Here is a 20,189-nt window from a genome sequence, read left to right on the forward strand (position 1 = left end):
ATCTCTCCTCATACATCAGTCCCACCATCCCCGGAATCAGCCTGGTAAACCTTTGCTGCACTCCCGCGAGAGCAAAAACATCCTTCCTCAGAAAAGGAGACCAAAACTGCACACAATACTCTAGGTATGACCTCACTAAGGCCGTGTATAATTGCAACAACACATCTCTGCTCCTGTGCTCGAAACCTCTCGCAGTGAAGACCAACATACCATTTGTCTTCTTTACCGCCTGCTGCACCTACATGCTTACCTTCAGAAGTACCTGTTCGGATACACTGAGGGAGAATTTAGCATGGCCAATGCACCTGCACATCTTTGGACTGTGGGAGGAAACCGGAGCACCTGGAGGAAATCCACGCAGGCACAGGGAGAATGTGCAGACTCCGCACAGACAGTGACCCAAGCTGGGAATTAAATCCAGGTCCCTGGCACTGTGAGGCGGTAGTGCTAACCACTGTGCCACCGTGGCGTCCCAACGTTACAAAGTGCTATACTTAATCTGTATGAAACTGAATTATCAATAAGATGACTTTGAGCATGAAATGAAACAATTAGCAGAGTGCTGCAATGTTTTCTTGCTTGGAGTTGAAAGAGGATAATTAGTTTAGTTTTAAAGTTTATTTATTATTGTCACAAGTAGGCTTATATTAACACTGCAATGAAATTGTTGTGAAAATCCCCTAGTCGCCACACTCCAGCGCTTGTTCAGATGCTCTTTCAGAGAGTCGATGCAGGCTCAATGGACCAAATGGCCTCCCTCTGCACTGTAGGGATTCCTTAAAGGACATCTGTGAACCAGAAGGGTTTTTACAACAATCAATGATAGTTTCATGCTCACCAACACTATAGTTAAGAAAGCCCACCAATGCCTCTACTTCCTCAGAAGACTAAGGAAACTTGGCATGTCAGCTACGACTCTCACGAACGTTTACAGTTGCACCATAGAAAGCATTCTTTCTGGTTGCATCACAGCTTGGTATGGCTCCTGCTCTGCCCAAGACCACAAGAACTACAAAGGGTCGTGAACGATGCCCAGTCCATCAGGCAAACCAGCCTTGTTCTTCACCTTAGCCTCTGGCTCCTGGTTCTAGTATCCTGGCATACCATGATGTAATGCTCCAGATTGACTTTAAATTTGATTTGATTTGATTTATTATTATCACATGTATTACTGAAAAGTATTGTTTCTTGCATGCTATACAGACAAACCATACCGCTCATAGAGAAGGAAAGGAGAGTGCAGAATGTACTGTTACAGTCGTAGCTAGGGTGTAGAGAAAGATCAACTTAGTGCAGGGAAGAAGCTGTTTTTAAGTCCATCACGCAACCCAGACTCCCATTCATTGACTCTGTCTACACTTCCCGCTGCCTCGGAAAAGCAGCCAACATAATTAAGGACCCCACACACCCCGGGCAGGCTCTCTTCCATCTTCTTCCATTGGGAAAAAGATACAAAGGTCTGAGGTCACGTACCAACCGACTCATGGGATATTTTATGTTCGCCTCAGAGGCAGGTTAATGGTTGCGCCGGCCACAGTGCAGCACTCCTTCATTTCTGAGAACGGATGCACGAATCGGTAACATTCAGTCGAGTTCATGTCCCTCGTTGCTTCTAATAACACCGAGGCCTTGGAATTACACATCAGATTCGCCATGGGATGCATGAAATTACTTGATCCTTTTTTTAGGAGCGCTAACTTCAATAACTTTGTTAAAACAGCAGATGAATTTCATGTTGATGTGTTAAGATTTATGTCAGCACAGCATATTTCAACAGAGACAGCAAGTGTCCTTGGTAAGGTGAGTCGATAGCTAATGCGGTTCTGTGTAGAGCAAATGACAAGATGTTGAATTTTAACAACAGTAGCTACAAAGGCTGAGGGGAGACCTGATAGAGGTCTACAAAATTATGAGAGGCATAGACAGGGTGGATAGTCAGAGGCTTTTTCCCAGGTTGGAAGTGTCAATTACAAGGGGGCACAGGTTCAAGGTGAGAGGGGGAAAGTTTAAGGCAGATGTGCGGGGGAAGTTTTTCATGCAGAGAGTGATGGGTGCCTGGAACGCGCTGCCACAGAAAGTGGTGGAAGCAGACATATTAGCAACATTTAAGAGGAATCTGCATGGGTACACGAATAGGGAGGGAATAGAAGGATAGGGTCCAAGTGAGGGCAGAAGGTTTTTTGTAGTTTAGTTAGGGCATCATGATCGGTACAGGCTTGGAGGGCCGAAGGGCCTGTTCCTGTGCTGTACTTTTCTTTGTTCTTTTACAAAAGAACTTCAATGGCTGCAGAAGCACTTTAGATGCGAACGCTGTATCTTCCATTTTGAAAAGATGAGCTATAGAGCCTTTGGCCGGATCTTTCCAGCTGTTCACTCTGGCGGGATCTTCTGGTCCCGTTGACGGCACATACCTGCCGCGAGTTACCCAACGGTGTGGGGTGGAGTCAATGGGAAATCCCACCAACGGCACAACAGCTCCCACCGCCGAGAGGCCCAAGAATCCCACCCAAAGGGCGGGATTTTCCAGCCGCGTCACCCCAAAACCGGAAAATCCCGCCCGAGGTCAACAGACCTTTTCATGGTCCACCCCCCCTGCCCGCTATGATTCCCGTGGCGGGCAAGACAGGAATAATCCCCCCATAGAGTTTTAGAGCTTTTAGCAATAGCAATTTAGCACAGAAAGAAGCCCTTAGGCCAATCATGTCTGTGCCTGCCATCAAACACCAATCTGTTCTAAAGTTTATTTGTTAGTCACAAGTAGGCTTACATTAACACTGCAATGAAGTTACTGTGAAAATCCCCCAGTCACCACACTCCGGCACCTGTTGGGGTACACTGAGGGAGAATTTAGCATGGCCAGTGCACCTAACCAGCACGTCTTTCAGACTGTGGGAGGAAACCGGAGCATCCGGAGGAAACCCACACAGACACAGGGAGAACGTGCAGACTCCGCACAGACAGTGACCCAAGCCAGGAATCGAACCCAGGTCCCCGGCGCTTTGAGGCAGCAATGCTAACCACTGTGTCACTGTGCCACCCATAATTAATCCCAACCCATAATCCCATAATCTAATCCCATTTTCCAGCACTTGGTCTGTAGCCTTGTATGCTGTATATAAAAAAAACAGCAGCATATAAAAATAAGCAGCAACAGGAACGATTCAAAACAGGTCAATCAGGGGATATTAAAATAGATGGTGCAATTTAAGTGAAGCTTGTGTTTTGTCAGTTCCTATCAGTGGTGTTGCTGCAGTGGAGAAGCTGTGGCCACGAGTAGACTTAAGAAGCAGCAATGGTAAACAGCACCCCATCCCATTGGGGATTGTGAGTCCCCTTCATCTGTGTTGTGTTATTCCCTCTCTCAAATCAATCTGTCGTAAATTACAGCTAATTCACTGTCAGGGCTGTTTTAGCAGACATGTCTACCTGACGATAGCGGTCACTGGCACATAATCTGTCCAGGGACTGAAGGCAAAAATATACCAAATATGCCTTCCATTTTCCGACCTGGTTTTCCATGGCACAGCTCACACAGCAAAACAAACTAACACAATAACATGTTCAAATGGGAAGAAAATTGGACTCAGTGCTCTTGTCACCTGCAAAACAACAATAAATAATATGCAATCCCCCCTCAAGCTAAAGGCATGCCTGGTCTGAACTCCCGTCTCATTATAAAGGGCGGGGAACAACACCCCATGTTCTAGCACACATTCAGCCTTACGCACTTTCTACCTCATTGATTTCCTAGCAAGCCAGCTCTTGCTTGAATCTTTTAAGTGGCTTAAATGGGCCAATTTTGCATGCGTGTGTTTGTTGGGTCACAGCTTGCGTAATGTTATTTTTTTTAAAACGACATAACTCATTTTGGAAAAAACAAGAAGAAATTAAACTCACATGATAACTTGCCTCACTTAAACTTGAAAGTTTATTTATTAGTGTCACAGGTAGGCTTCCGTTAACACTGCAATGAAGTTATTGTGAAAATCCCATAGTCGCCAAACTCCGGCGCCTGTTCGGGTACACTGAGGGAGAATTTAGCGCAGCCAATGCACCTAACCAGCTCATCTTTTGGACTGTGGGAGGAAACCAGAGCACCCAGAGGAAACCCACGCAGACACGGGGAGAACATGCAGACTCCACACAGACAGTGACCCAAGCTAGGAATCAAACCCAGCCTGGCGCTGTGAGGCAGCAGTGCCAACCACTGTGCCACCATGCGGTTGTCACTTACTGGGCCAGCATTTATTACCACCCCCAATTAGACCATAAGACCATAAGAATTAGGCCATTTGGCATCGAGTCTACTCCGCCATTCAATCATGGCTGATAGGTTCCTCAACCCCTTTCTCCCACCTTTTCCCCGTAACCTTTGATCCCCTTATCTATCAAGAACCTATCTATCTCTGTCTTAAATATACTCAATGACCTGGCCTTCAAAGCCCAGGTGGCATGGTGACACAGTGGTTAGCAACGCTGCTTCATAGCACCAGGGAGCTGGGTTCGATTCCCAGCTTGGGTCACTGTCTGTGTGGAGTTTTCACATTCACCCCATGTCTGTGTGGGTTTCCTCTGGATGCTCCAATTTCCTCTCACAGTCTGAAAGATGTGCTGGTTAGGTGCATTGACCCAAACAGTTGCCGGAGTGTGGCGACTAAGGGAATTTTGCAGTAGCTTCATTGCAGTGTTAATGTAAGTCTTACTTGTGACTACTAAATAAACTTTAACTTTACAATGAATTCCATAGACTCACCACCCTCTGGCCTTTGAGTGGTAGTGATCTGCCTTCTTGAACTACTGCAGTTGGAGATGGACATTGCCTGGCACTTGGATGGTGTGAATGTTATCTATCACTTACCAGCCAAAGCCTGAATGCTGTCCTCGTATTGCTGCATATGGACACGGTCAACTTTAGAATCAGGAGTTGTGAATGGTGTAGAAAATTATTCAATCATCAATGAACATCCCCACTTCTGACCTTATGATGGAGGGAAGGTCATTGATGAAGCAGCTGAAGTCAGTTGGGCCTAGGACAGTACCCTGAGGAACTCCCGCTGTGTGTGATGTTCTGTGGCTGAGAAGATTGACATCCAACACCCACAGCCATCTTCCTTTGTGCTAGGTATGACATCAACCAGTGGAGAGCTTTCCTCCTGATTCCCATTGACCTCCATTTTTCTAGGACTCCTTGATGCCATACTCAGTCAAATGCTGCCTTAATGTATAGGGCAGTCACTCTCGCCTCACTCTTAGCTCTTTTGTCCATATTTGTACCAAGACTGTAATGAGGTCAGGAGCTGAGTGGATCTGGCAGAACCCAAACTGAGACAGTGAGCAGAGTATTGCTGAGTAGGTGCCACTTGATAGCACTGTTGATGACCCCTTCCATCGTAGAATCATAGAAGTTCTACAGTACAAAGGAGGCCATTTGGCCCATTGAGCCTGCACCGACAGCAATCCTACCCAGGCCCTATTCCCTGTAACCCACGTATTTACCTTGCTGGACCCCTTGATACTAAGGGGCAATTTAGCATGGCCAATCAACCTAGCCTGCACATCTTTGGAGTGTGGGAAGAAACCGGAGCACCCGGAGGAAACCCACGCAGACACGAGGAGAACGTGCAAACGCCACACAGTCACCCAAGGCCAGAATTGAACCCAGGTCCCTGACGCTGTGAGGCAGCAGTGCTAACCACTGAGCCACCATGCTGAAAATCGAAAGGAGACTGATGGGGGGCATAATTGACCGAGTTGGATTTGTCCTGCTCTTCGTGGTGAGGACATAAGGCAATTTTCCACATTCTCAGTCGATGCCAGTGCTGTAGCTGTACTGGAACCAGCTTGGCTGGGGTGCAGAAGTTCTGGAGCACACGTCCTGGGGCTAGGAGCACTCAATTCTTCAGTGCTATTGCATGAATATTGTCGGGACTCATAGTCTTTGTAGTATCCAGAATAGGAACGAGTCATTCAGCTGAACTGATCTATGCCAGTCAAGAGAACTTCCTCTTCTTCGATGTACCTAATTTAGACAAACTAGCGTTGTCCTCCCTGGAATTTAAAGGGTGATTTGATCAAAGATTTCAAGACACTGGTGAGCAGGTAGGGTGGATCAGGAGAAACAGTTAGTTGGGAAGTGTAGTAAGAGGGCAGTCAAAAACATTCGAGACAACACACAAAGGATGGTGGAAGATTGGAACTCTCTTCCACAAATGGTTAAGCCAGATCAATGGTTAGCTTTAATACTGAGATGGGTGGACCTTTGTTAGCCAAAGGGAAAGGTGGCAGAGGTATATGATAGAGTGAGGTCACAGATCAGCCATGATCTCACTGAATGTGGGAATGGGTTCGAGAGGTTAAATAGCTTGCTCCTGTTCCCAGCATAATCAAGGACCCCACGCACCCCGAGCATACCCACTTCCACCTTCTTCCAACGGGAAAATGATACAAAGGTCTGAGGTCACAAACTCAAAAACATCTTCTTCCCTGCTTTCATCAGACTTTTGAATGGACTAACCTCGCATTAAGTTGATCTTTCTCTACACCCTAGTAACACTACATTCTGCACTCTCTCCATCCTTCTCCCCTATGTATCCTATGAACAGTATGCTTTGTATAACGCAGAAAAATCAATCCTTTTCACTGTGTTCCAATACATGTGACAATAAATCAAATCCTTTTTCCCTCTCTCTTGGCGACATGGTGGCACAGTGGTTAGCACTGCTGCCTCACAGCGTCAGGGACCCGGGTTCGATTCCCAGCTTGGGTCACAGTCTGTGTGGAGTCTGCACGTTCTCCCAGTGTAATTTCATTGCAGTGTTAATGTAAGCCTATTTGTGACACTAATAAGCAAACTTTTAAACTTAAAAAAAACTATCCATCACTTCCTGACCGACCTTGCCTGCCTATATAACAACAGTAAGAAGTCTCACAACACCAGGTTAAAGTCCAACAGGTTTATGTGGTATCACGAGCTTTCGGAGCGCTGCTCCTTTATCACTGTGTGAAAGGGGGGGGACTTTGAGACATTTCATACACACATGGTGAAAAAGTTGATACATCAGCGGGATACAAGCAAAGCATTCAGCTGATGCATACACGAGTTGCATTTTCTCTCTGGGAGTGGAAAATATCGCTCATTGTGTTCTAACCTTTCGCACAAAAGAAATGGTAAAAATAAATGTTTATTTTTAAGCATCGCGTAAATGCTGGGTTTCCAACGCGCGAGAGTCTCTCTCTGCCAGCAACCTTGTTATTTTCCACATGGAAACAGACCAGGCGGCGTTAAGCGCCCTCCCTCCTCTCTCTCTCCCTCTCCCCCCCCCCCCCCCCACTCCACACTGTGGTACGTGCGGTATGTCACTGTACTGCCCAGTAACACCAATCCTGTCACACGCTGGAGCCAAATGACCCTCTTTGCAGGGACTTCTGACCAGTGTGGCGAGGGGGGGAACAGGCATCTGACTGGACATGTTAAAGTCACTAGCCATCAATTCCAGTTGAATTTGGATACAGTCTTGTCGGGAATTGCAGCCACTTCACTGTTTCTGAACCTTCCCCCAAACCCCCAACATAATACATTGGAAGAAAGCTGCTTGTAAAACGCATTCATCTATTAATCACAACCTCCCAAAAGTTATTTTCAGAATGGCAAACCCATCCTTGTCATCCAACAGCAAGGATCGATTTCAGGAAACTTGAAAGCCAAAACAAAACACACAAAGGATTTTAAAAAAAATTCCGGGTAGGTAGATTTTTAAAATATTGATTGAGGGGAAAGAAAGGATTTCGATTACTTGAAAGATGGGAGGAAGGGTCTTTAGATTTCACTCTGGGTCATAGTCACCCTCTCTCCCTCCACCGCGCTCCGATTTCACTTCCTTTGTGAACGCCAAAGTTTAGCCTCCATCCCCACCCAGCCCCACTCTTTTTGGCTGCCTCGGATGCTTTGAGCTGGGGAGTGTGGCTGGCGGCACGTTGGACAGGGTTGGCAGCATTCTGCATGTTATTTTTGGAAGTGAAATGTAACTTGGTCCCTTGTGTGTTGGGGGGGGGGGGTGGGGTCTGGGGTCTGGGGAAGGGTCTGTGTGTGGGGGGGGGAAGGGTCTGTGTGTGGGGGTGGGGAAGGGTCTGTGTGGGGGGTGGGGAAGGGTCTGTGTGTAGGGGGGGGTAAGGGTCTGTGTATGTGGGGAGCTGGGGAAGGGTCTGTGTATGTGGGGAGCTGGGGAAGGGTCTCTCTGGTGTGATGTGTGCGTGTGGGGGGGGAGCTGGGGGAGGGTCTGTGTGTGTGGGGGGAGCTGGGGAAGGGTCTCTCTCTCTGGTGTGATGTGTGTGTGGGGGGAGCTGGGGAAGGGTCTCTCTCTCTCTGGTGTGATGTGTGTGTGGGGGGAGCTGGGGAAGGGTCTCTCTGGTGTGATGTGTGTGGGGGGGGAGCTGGGGAAGGGTCTCTCTCTCTCTGGTGTGATGTGTGTGTGGGGGGGGGGAGCTGGGGAAGGGTCTCTCTGGTGTGATGTGTATGTGGGAAGGGGAGCTGGGGAAGGGTCTCTCTGGTGTGATGTGTGTGGGGGGGGAGCTGGGGGAGGGTCTCTCTGGTGTGATGTGTGTGTGGGGGGGGGGGAGCTGGGGAAGGGTCTCTCTGGTGTGATGTGTGTGTGGGGGGGGGAGCTGGGGAAGGGTCTCTCTGGTGTGATGTGTGTGTGGGGAGGGGAGCTGGGGAAGGGTCTCTCTGGTGTGATGTGTGTGTGGGTCTCTCCTCAGCACACACAAAAAGGGAATCCCTCCGTACAGACGTCACGTTAACCAAGGAAACCCACACCTCGCATCATTTGACGCAAATACCCATTTTTAGGCAACATGATACGTCAATGGACGGTACCATCTAGCAGATCTTAGTCATAGAGAGAGTGAGAGAAATCAGCACCTCGAACCCAGCACATTGACAGATTTACAAATAAGTTCCTCTGGTTTTTAAAAAAAAACATGCACAAAGCGACAGAAAGGTCAAGGAGGTAAAGGAAAGCGGCGAGTCGGACTTGGGGGCAGCTTGTGTGAGAAGCTGGGTGCCAGACAAACTGAGCCTTTCCTCCCTCCCTCTCTCCCTCCCTCACTGGAGGTTGGGCGGGTCCGGCAGCTTTGACGTGAATCCTGAGCTGCGGGAGTGCTGGAAATAAAAAGGAGCAGACTTTTAATACCAGGGCACTGAGTCATCAGCAAACTCGGGGAGACAGGCGAACAGCTAACTCGCAGAACTATTAGACCGAGGAGAGAGAGAGAGAGAGAGGGGGAGAGAGAAGGAGGGGGGGGAGTTACATGGTGAAAAAAAATTATTAGTCACTCACTACGAAAAAAAAGCTAAGCGGACCAGTGAAGAAGTGTGTGAACACAAGGGACTCTTAATTAAAGAAAAAATACTCATTAAAAGTTTCATTCTAGAGAGGAGGGGGGAAGATTTTGGACAGGGAGGAGGAAGATTCCAAGAAGTTTATGGATTTTTGCATTGAGGAGGAACCAGAATGAGAGAGGAAAACTTATTCTAACGTTGTGTGGAGAGAGACATCTGAAGGAGACGCTTTATCAAGTGGGACTGTCAATTTGATATTTTGGCTTTGTTTGAGGGGAATTGTATTTAATTGAAATATACCGGAGCAAGGAGAAATTACCCAGGAGAAATTTACGATCAGCCTCGTTGTAAAGGGAGAACACAAACCCATTCCATTCTGCGGGGGAACATGTACCAAGATTATCCAGTGAACTACGATACATCCTCCCGCGGGAGCGCGTCTTCACCTCAACAGGACAGCGTGTTTGGCAGCGGCAGCCTTGGCAGTGTTTCCCAGGTAAGGGCTGGTAGATACCCTGCGGGGAGAGGGAGAGAGAGAGACAGGGGCGATTCCTTATACCTTATCCCCCTCTTCCTCAAACACATCTCCCCCCTCCCTCCCTCTCTCCAAAAACCTACTTCGTGAAAGAATATCAGAACGCTGGATCTTTTCCCAAATAGTTTAGCAACAGTGAGCCACTTTCTCTTGTAACAATTTTTTTTGTTTTAAGCATTCGCTGTTTTCCTCTCTTCCTATGATGTGATCTGTGTGTGTGTGTGTGTGAGAGAGAGAAGGAGAGGGGGGTTTAGAGTCCTTTAATTCCCCCAGTCTGTGGCGAGTGTGTTTGTTTCCTGGACCCAGTCGGCGGTTGTCTGTGAGGGTTGGGACTGTGTGTGTTTGCCCAGTGTGTTAAAGTGAGGGAGGCTCAGTTAAAACATTGGCACACACTGTGAATCACCCGGCTTGTGTACCAGAGAAGCGGCGTCAGATGGTCTCCTTTCTCCCGCTGTGTACAGGTGGTCTTTTTTATTATTATTTGTGGAGTTGAATAAACACTTTCATTTTAATGGATTTGATTATAAATAGATTACACCGGGGGTGGGGGGGGGGGGGTTGTTTTCTCTCTGCCAAGTCCTATTTTTAAAAAAGTGTAGTCTCCCCCCTCCCTCCCTGATCTCCCCCTCCCTCCCTGATCTCCCCCTCCCTCCCTGATCTCCCCCCTCCCTCCCTGATCTCCCCCCTCCCTCCCTGATCTCCCCCCTCCCTCCCTGATCTCCCCCCTCCCTCCCTGATCTCCCCCCTCCCTCCCTGATCTCCCCCTCCCTCCCTGAACTCCCCCCTCTCCCTCTCTGATCTCCCCCCCTCCCTCCCTGATCTCCCCCCCTCCCTCCCTGATCTCCCCCCCTCCCTCCCTGATCTCCCCCTCTCCCTCCCTGATCTCCCCCTCTCCCTCCCTGATCTCCCCCTCTCCCTCCCCCTCCCTGATCTCCCCCTCTCCCTCCCTGATCTCCCCCTCTCCCTTCCTGATCTCCCCCTCTCCCTCCCTGATCTCCCCCTCCCTCTCTGAACTCCCCCCTCTCCCTCTCTGATCTCCCCCCTCCCTCTCTGATCTCCCCCCCTCACTCCCTGATCTCCCTCCTTCCCTGATTTCCCCCCTCTCTACCCCCCTCTTTTAAAATACCCCCCCCCCCCCGTCTTTTCCAATTTCATGTATCCTTGCTCCATCTCTCACACAGCAATTTTCACCCAGACTATCAGAAGAGGTGGGTGGGTGAGTTGGGGGGGCGGGGGGGGGGGTGGAATTCAAATGTAGTCACTCTTTCCACCCAGTGTTTCCTTGAAAAGAAGGCAGCGTTTAATTGAATAAACAGTCCAAAGTTGACCCCAAAAGAATGTCACTTTTAAATAACTTATTTTTTTCTCTCTCCATTGTATAATGAAATGTCCTTTCCTAATTATTGGGACGTGCCACAGCAATAAAAAAAAACTTATTCCAGCGTCTCTTTTGGAAAAGATGAGAATTTATCATCTCTCTTCCCCTCACTCAGATCAGTTAAATGTGGGGCGCTGTCACTTTAATTGGTCTGATGTAACTTTCCACGCCCCAGTTTATTTAATGCAATCCTTCACGCATTGTTCCAGCCTCCTGAAGGTTAATGAAGAAATCGAGGCGAGCTGGAGGGAAGCTTGCGCAAGGCACAACTTGGCTGGGATTACAAAATCGGTTTCGTAACTCTGATGTGTGTGTTTTTAAGTCTTTGGACCTTTCTGTTCTTGTTCAGAGTGGCGGAAGTCATTAGCCAGCCCTGGTGCCAACATGATAAGAAAGTGACCCCCTCAACCCTCCCCCTACGCCTTCCCTCCAATCTCCATGGACAAATAGCATTTCTCGAAATTGTAAATTTCCAAACCCTTTCCGGGTAGTCGTTGGCAACATTCTTTCTCTTCGCTTCGCTGCCAGTTTCTTAACTGGAATTCCTGTCAACGTTTTATACTGGCTGACAACCCCACCCCACTCTTCGCAATCGCGCGAACTTCCACCCTGCTCCGGGACTTATAGCTAGCCGTGTCAGTCAGTGTGTGTGTTTAATATGTTGACTTACTGTAAACAACACAGCTGCTACAAGGCAGCTTTCTGGCCCCACCCCAGTTTACCCCTCTCCTTTTTAAACACAGTGGGCGTTTTGTTGGCTCCATTGGCTTGTGGTTTGAAACCATACCGGATTAGAATATTTCTAGCTTTTTATTACACATTTTTATATATATAGCAAATTAAATGTACCCCTGTGATGCTTCCTCTGCTAACTGTGTGAGCTTTCTCTTTCCATCTCTCTTGGACTTCATGGTCACTGCTAGAGGTCCCTCTTACAGCGGGTAGCTCTGCGATTTATTTCAGCTATATCTTTTCCAGTATTTTTTTTAACTCACCATCTAGGATTCCCGTTCCTAGGAAATGCCTGCGAAGGTCAAAACGAGTAGATAATTGAGTAGATTCTATGATAGAAGAATTCACCCCCCCCCCCCCCACCATCCCATCATAGGATCCCTACAGTGCAGAAAGAGACCATTCAGACCATCGAACCTGCACTGATAACAATCCCACCCAGACCCAATCCCCATGTATTTACTCGTGCCCCCTGACACGAGAGGGCAACTTAGCATGGCCAATCAACCTAATCTGCACATCTTTGGACTGTGGGAGGAAATCGGAGCATCTGGAGGAAACCAACCAGACATGGGGAGAACGTGCAGACTCCGCACAGATAGTGACCCAAGGATGGGATTGAACTCAGGTCCCTGGCACTCTGAGGCTGCAGTGCTAACCACTGTGCCACCCATGGGCACCACCACAGTTTCTCTCCCCCTCTCTCATGGTCGCTCAGTATAATTTGAGGCCATTTAGCCCATCAGCTCCACACCCTCTCTCTGCAACAGTAACTTGGCTAATCCCAACCCACCCCCCGCCATGTTCCCGCCAACCCTGCAAATTCTCTCTCTTCCAGATGCTGATCCAGTTCCCTTTTAAAAGCCCCAATTGAATCTGCCTCTGCCATACTCTCAGGCATCCTGAGCACTGACTGCCTTTTTAAAACAGTTTTAAAACAGTCCTCATTTTACCTTTTGTACTTTTGCCCACTGCCTTAATTCAGTATCCTCCAACCATGGGAATGGCAGAGGAGCAGTAGCATTTCCATTGTGCCTTTCAGAAGCACGGGTATCTCAAAGGACATTACAGCTAATTAAGGATTTGTTTAATGAATGAAGGGTCGTCACTGTTGTGGTGTAAGAAAGATGCCTCCAATTGGTGTGTGACAGACTCCCAAAGTCAACAACGTGACAATGGCCAGGTAATCTTAAAATCATAGTACAGTGCAGAAGGAGGCCATTTAGCCCATCGAGTCTGCACCGACCACAATCCCACCCAGGCCCTATCCCCATAACCCCATGCATTTACCCTAGCTAGTTCCCCTGATGCTAAGGGGCAATTTAACATGGCCAATCCACCTAACCCGCACATCTTTGGACTGTGGGAGGAAACCGGAGCACCCGGAGGAAACCCACGCAGACACGGGGAGAATGTGCAAACTCCACACAGAGAGTGACCCCAAGCCGGGAATCGAACCCAGATCCCTGGCGCTGTGAGGCAGCAGAGCTAACCATCTTCATGATGTTGGTTGAAGGATAAATCTTAGCTGGGATGCCAGGGTGACTTCCTGCACTCACCTTTGAAAGAGTGCTGTGGGATCCTTCATGTCCTGTGAGAAGGAAGATTGGTTTAATCTCTCATCCAAAAAGTTAGGTTTGGCTTTGCTAAATGCAGGGTGAGTGGGATGCGATTTAGGCTTAAATCCTGATGTTTGCTGAGGAAAAGTAATGGTTTGCTGAGGAAAAGTAATGGATTACAGGGTCAAAGGTAGGGTTCTGAAAGACTGTGGAGGAACAGAGAGATCTTGGGGTCCATATCCACAGATCTCTAAAGGTTGCCAGTCAAGTGGATAGAGCTGTGAAGAAGGCCTATAGTGTGTTAGCTTTTATTAACAGGGGGTTGGAGTTTAAGAGCCGTGGGGTTATGCTGCAACTGTACAGGACCTTGGTGAGACCACATTTGGAATATTGTGTGCAGTTCTGGTCACCTCACTATAAGAAGGATGTGGAAGCGCTGGAAAGAGTGCAGAGGAGATTTACCAGGATGCTGCCTGGTTTGGAGGGTAGGTCATATGAGGAAAGGTTGAGGGAGCTAGGGCTGTTCTCTCTGGAGCGGAGGAGGCTGAGGGGAGACTTAATAGAGGTGTATAAAATGATGAAGGGGATAGATAGAGTGAACGTCCAAAGACTATTTCCTCGGGTGGATGGAGCTATTACAAGGGGGCATAACTATAGGGTTCGTGGTGGGAGATACAGGACGGATATCAGAGGTAGGTTCTTTACGCAGAGAGTGGCTGGGGTGTGGAATGGACTGCCTGCAGTGATAGTGGAGTCAGACACTTTAGAAACATTTAAGCGGTTATTGGATAGGCACATGGAGCACACCAGGATGATAGGGAGTGGGATAGCTTGATCTTGGTTTCAGATAAAGCTCGGCACAACATCGTGAGCCGAAGGGCCTGTTCTGTGCTGTACTGTTCTATGTTCTATGTAAATGCTAACAGCCTCCAGATCAGAAAGTGTGTGTAGTGTGTAGATGGGAATAGGTAGGAGTGTGGTGGCATGTGGTTGGGGGATGGATTCGGGTTTGCCACCAGACTTGTGCCCAGATTCCAGTTGATAATTTTCAAATCGATTCACTCAACCAACCACAAGATCTCACCCAAAACTGGGCAATTGGCAACACGTGACCCCTTATTAACTTGGATAACAGGAGGGCAGGGTTATGATATAGCTTGCTCTTGGCTTCCTTAGTTAGAACCATTGCTCAATAAGACCATAAGATATTGGAGCAGAATTAGGCCATTCGGCCCATCGAATCTGCTCCACCATTCAATCATGGCTGATATGATTCTCATCCCCATTCTCCTGCCTTCTCCCTGTAACCCTTGATCCCCTTATTGATCAAGAACCTATCCATTTCTGTCTTAAAGACACTCAATGATCTGGCTTCCACAGCCCCCTGTGGCAATGAGTTCCACAGATTCACCACCCTCTGGCTGAAGAAATTCCTCCTCATCTCAGTTTTAAAGGAGCGTCCGTTCACTCTGAGGTTGTGTCCTTGAGTTCTAGTCTCTCCCACTAGTGGAAACATCCCCTCCACGTCCATTCTATCTAGGCTTCTCAGTATCCATAGAGGATTGATTCATTTAACATGGATTTTATCGCCATTTTTTGTGGTCGTTTTGCACACCGTGCCTTTGGGATTGTACCACGTTTTGAGGCCTCCAGATAAGAACCTAAAGCCCCTCACTCCAGGGCAAATAAACAGATGTGAGCAATGTTCTGCCTCTGACAATCTCTTTATGTTACACAAAGTGAGGCACAGCACTTGAAGATATATGGTCAAATCACTTCTGGCAAATTCTGCAGTATAGTTCTGACTATCGCAGCTTTATGTGCATTGTGTACAAATTTGTCTGCACAAGTTAACTATTTTTAGTACAGATTTTTCCACCACAAGATTCCTTTTCACCAACGTATAGCCTTTTGTATATGGTTCTGGTAATTTTCATGGAATAAATCTACTATAATTGTAATTTCTACAGAATTTCATACATAAATGTTCCAATTTCATTGGCCCTTCAAGCCAGGAAATATGTTCTTTATTCCTGGTGTTCCAGTACTTATAGTTCGGTGAGATGACAGTCGCACATACAGTCATAGAGGATTACAGCATGGAGACAGGCCGTTCGGCCCAACTTGTCCATGCCGCCCAGTTTTTACCGCTAAGCTAGTCCCAATTGCCCATGTTTGGCAATATCCCTCTATACTCATCTTACCCATGTAACTGTCTAAATGCTTTTTAAAAGGCACAATTGTACCCACCTCTACTACTGCCTCTGGCAGCTTGTTCCAGACACTCACCACCTTCTGTGTGAAAAAATTGTCCCTCTGGACCCTCTTGTATCTCTCCCCACTCACCTTAAACCTACGCCCTCTAGTTTTAGACTCCCCTACCACAGAGAGGCAGCAAATAGCCATTAACTTTGGTTACAATATCAAGACTTCCCTGGTAACTATTGTGTGTTGTTTGTGGAGATGGACTCTGCTAAACCTCCATTATAGAAAGGATACCTTCCATACTTCATTCGCTGGTCACTTCAACTTGTAATCAACATCTAGTTTGATCAGTAGCTGTTTTGATCTTCTTTCGAAAGGAACTGGCCAGTTCACAAGTTAGAATTTAACTTAAAAGCTGCCTTCCATTTTGTAAGAATGCTATTGCTTCCAGGTCACATATTGTCCTGACTTGGACATTTATCATTATGCTTTGATCATTGCGACTGGAAATTGCCAACTGTTGTGATTGAGGGATCATAATCGCCACAAGGATTCAGGACATGACCCATCACTAGCTTCTCAGAGCCACTAGGGATAGACAATAGGTGTGGGCTTGCTTGTGTACGTGTATATACAAAGTAATATTGAATGTGAAGAAGTGTGTGATATGATGAGATGCTATAATGGTCCCTTCCCTCAGCTGAGGGAGAGGGAGGCCACACTGGGTCCAATATGGCATGAATGCAGATAAGTGGAGGTATGCCTGAGCATTGATATACAATTCTTTCTCCCCTTCACACAATCCTATGCAAATATCTTCTCCATTGGGCATCTTATGGACATGCCCATTCCTACTTTTACAACTGTCAGGTTAACTCTTAAAAAGCACATTGGTTGTAAATTGTAAAACAGCTTCTCAACCGGGGAGGCAATGGCGTCATGGTATTATTGCTAGACTATTAATCCAGAAACTCAGCTAATGTTCTGGGGACCCGGGTTCGAATCCTGCATTTGGTGGAATTTGGTGGAATTTGAATTCAATAAAAAATATCTGGAATTTAGACTGTACTGATGACCATAAAACCATTGTCGGAAAAACCCATCTGGTTCACTTTAGGGAAGTAAATCTGCCATCCTTACCCGGTGTGGCCTACATGTGACCCCAGAGCCAATGTTGTTGACTCTCAACTGCCCTCTGAAATGGCCTAGCAAGCCACTCAGTTCAATGGCAACTAGGGATGGGCAATAAATGCTGGCCAGCCAGTGATGCCCATGTCCCACGAATGAATAAACAAAAACTTGTGTGTCTAGAGCCAATATGGCCTAAGTGATTTCTTTTGCTGCTTTTCTCCACAACAATTAAAGCAAAAGGAGGTTACTGAAGAGTAGAGGTTATATTCATGGGCTATTCTTGGACATATCATCTATAGAACGAGAATTCAAATTCCTCCCTGGCAGTTTGAGACTTTGGAATTTTAAAAATGTCAAAGTCTAAAAAACTGTTGTCAGTAAAATGGCCAAAAGCCATTTGTTGGATTGTCAAAAAAATAATGTCCTCTATGGGAAGAAAATTCCTTGCTCAGTCTGGCCTATATAGAACTTTCATCAGCTGCCTCACAGTGCCAGGGACTAGGGTTCGATTCCCAGCTTGGATCACTGTCTGTGTGGAGGTTGCTCATTCTCCCTGTGTCTGTGTGGGTTTCTTCCAGGTGCTCCGGTTTCCACCCACAGTCCAAAGATGTGCTGGTTAGGTGGATTGGCCATGCTAAATTGCCCCTTAGTGTCAGGGGGATTAGCAGGGTAAATGCATGGGGTTACGGGGGTAGGGCCTGGGTGGGATTGTGGTCGGTGCAGACTCGATGGGCCGAATGGCCTCCTTCTGCACTGTAAGATTCTATCACACATCAATCCAATTGACTACCTTGGCCATTTGTTTGTGGTAGAGTTAAAAGCTCTGCCACTATCTTTGTTCAACATTCTCATTCTGGTTTGCACATGAAACAGAGAGACACAGACCAGATCAGTCTATTCTATAATCATCACCTTCCACAGACTCTGGAAAATTGGTGCTATTTGCACTTCTTTCACACTCACTGGCTTTCCTATTTGAATGCCGTGGCCCTGGATATTTGGAAAGGGCTTTTTGACTTAGTGGCGGATAAAACCCAAACTCAGAACAGCAGGATGTGCTAATGTCAGCAGCTGTTTTATTTATTCTGTGGTTGTGGGCTCATTGTCAAGGTTGATGTTTATTGCCCATCCCTGAACTAAGTGGCTGTTAAATCACTCCAGAGCATGTCTCAGAGTACGGCAAAGTGGGACTGGAGTTATATAGGACACACTGGGTAAGGGCAGCAGGTTTTCTTTGTGAAAGAAAGCCAATGAAACATGGCATAGCGGCAATGTGAACAGACTAGTAACCCACTGGCCCAGGCTGGTGCTTTGGATGCACACATTCAAATCCCACCACAGCAGCTAGTGGAAATTAAATTAAATTAATCTGGAATTGAAAAGCTAGTCTTGGTGCTGGGACTATGACAACTATCAGCAATTGTCGAAGGATCCCATCCCGGTTCACTAATGTCCTTTTAGGGAAGGAAATCTGCCACCCTTACCTGGTCTGGCCTACATGCGACTCCAGAGCCACAGCAATGTGGTTGACTCCGACCTGCGCTCTGAACTAACCAATCAAGCCACTCTGTACCAGGGCTATTAGGAGTAGGCTGGCCTTGCCAGCAATGCCCAGATTCCATGAAAGAGGTATTCTGACCAATTGACAGCTCCTTGGTGATTTTTGTTTTGGTTCTGGCTTCTTATTCCCAGACGTTTTAAACTAAATTCAAATTTTCCACTTCCCATAATGAGAAGTGAACTTGGGTTCCCTGGACTATTTGTCCTGCCCTCTGAGATTAGCTCCGAGATTATTAAAGCAGTAGCATCGCTAGTATGTTACCATGCCGGTTAACGTTGGGAGGTATGTACAAATGAATGAACTGGATAAGGAGAAAGGGAGAAAATGGCGGGCAACATTGAGGAAAATAATAATTGTCTGTAAAGGATTTTGAGACCTTTTAATGGTTGTGAAATCACTGTATGAATGCAGCTTTTTAATGAGTTGGATTCTTGTGGTTATGTTGTTTAAAGTGAGGGTTTTCTTGAAGTTTTAAGCTTTTTAAGTTTATTTATTTGTGTCAGAAGTAGGCTTACATACTGCAATGTAGAGACTGTGAAAATCTCCTAGTTGCCACACTCCAGTGCCTGTTCGGGTACACTGAGGGAGAATTTAGCATGGCCAATGCACCTAACCCAGGGCGAGAAGTCATAGTCTTTGGATACGGGATAGCAAATTTAAAACAGAGTTGAGGAGAAACTACTTCTCCCGAAGGGTTGTGAATCTGTGGAATTCGCTACCCCAAAGTGCGGTGGATGCTGGGACAGTGAGTAAATTAAAGGAGGAGTTAGACAGATTTTTAATTGGTGATGGTTTGAAGGGTTATGGGGAGAAGGCAGGAAAATGGGGATCAGGAACATATCAGCCACGATCAAATGGTGGAGAAGACTCGATGGGCCGAATGGCCTAATTCTGCTCCTATATCTTATGAACTTATGAACTGACCAGCATATCTTTCGAACTGGGAACTAGGAATGGTTAGAACTGGGAGCTAGGAATGGTTAGAACTGGGAGCTAGGAATGGTTTGCCAGCAGCAGAGTTTCCCATGACTTTTGCAAGATGTTTCTGAACAGTTTTTGACTGTATCATTGTGGGGCTGTAGCAATTGCACTCACTTGTCATGTTTTCTTTAAACCTCCTCCTCAGAAATATCGCTCCGACATGCCAGGCTCCAGCAGCGCCTTTGTGCCTACCATCACCGCCATTACCACCAGCCAGGACCTACAATGGATGGTTCAGCCCACAGTCATAACCTCAATGTCCAACCCTTACTCCCGGTCGCACCCATACAGTCTACCGGGGGCCAGCATCGCATCACCTTCCTCCACCACTTTACACCGACCGGGGGTTATTAAATCCATCGGACCACCAGGAGGACGAAGGAAAAGAGACGAACAGGTGAGATTGCAGCCCTGTGTCTACAGGGATTAATGTATCAATCCTCAACCCATTCACTCCGCCAGTTGTTCAACTTCCTGGTGTCCATACTTTTGGTGATCCTTTCTCTCCGATTTGCTTTCTTCCCTTTAATCTCAGTAATCAGGATTTTCATATGAATCACCTCCAAAGGAAGTGTAGGTTGGGAAAGATCAAGTTCCATCTGGTTCACCTTCTACCATCCTGGTCGTTGCGTAATGCACTGTTAGTGGAACTGGTGACTAATCATGGCAACCAAACAGTCTACAACAGACCCAGACATGATGGAGTTGTATCGAACTTTGGTGAGGCCACAGCTGGAGTACTGTGTGCAGTTCTGGTTGCCGCATTATAG

At 47.1% G+C, this 20,189-nt stretch overlaps 1 protein-coding gene across 4 annotated transcripts in view; it reads left to right on the forward strand.

Annotated features, from left to right (window-relative positions):
- Window positions 1-20,189, forward strand: part of fosl2 (FOS like 2, AP-1 transcription factor subunit) — an 83,165-nt gene that overhangs the window by 40,318 nt on the left and 22,658 nt on the right. The window contains exons 1-2 of one of the 4 annotated variants that reach the window (XM_078212250.1): window positions 9,026-9,833; window positions 19,565-19,816. In XM_078212250.1, the coding sequence (XP_078068376.1) occupies window positions 9,726-9,833; window positions 19,565-19,816 (360 nt within the window). In that variant the 5' untranslated portion in view covers window positions 9,026-9,725. Of the gene's footprint in view, window positions 1-9,025; window positions 9,834-10,248; window positions 10,334-19,564; window positions 19,817-20,189 lie in introns of those variants that run through there. The other 3 variants (XM_078212254.1, XM_078212251.1, XM_078212252.1) reach the window with 3 other exon arrangements.

The sequence above is a fragment of the Mustelus asterias genome, chromosome 5 (assembly GCF_964213995.1).
Source record: "Mustelus asterias chromosome 5, sMusAst1.hap1.1, whole genome shotgun sequence".
Lineage (NCBI taxonomy): Eukaryota > Metazoa > Chordata > Chondrichthyes > Carcharhiniformes > Triakidae > Mustelus > Mustelus asterias.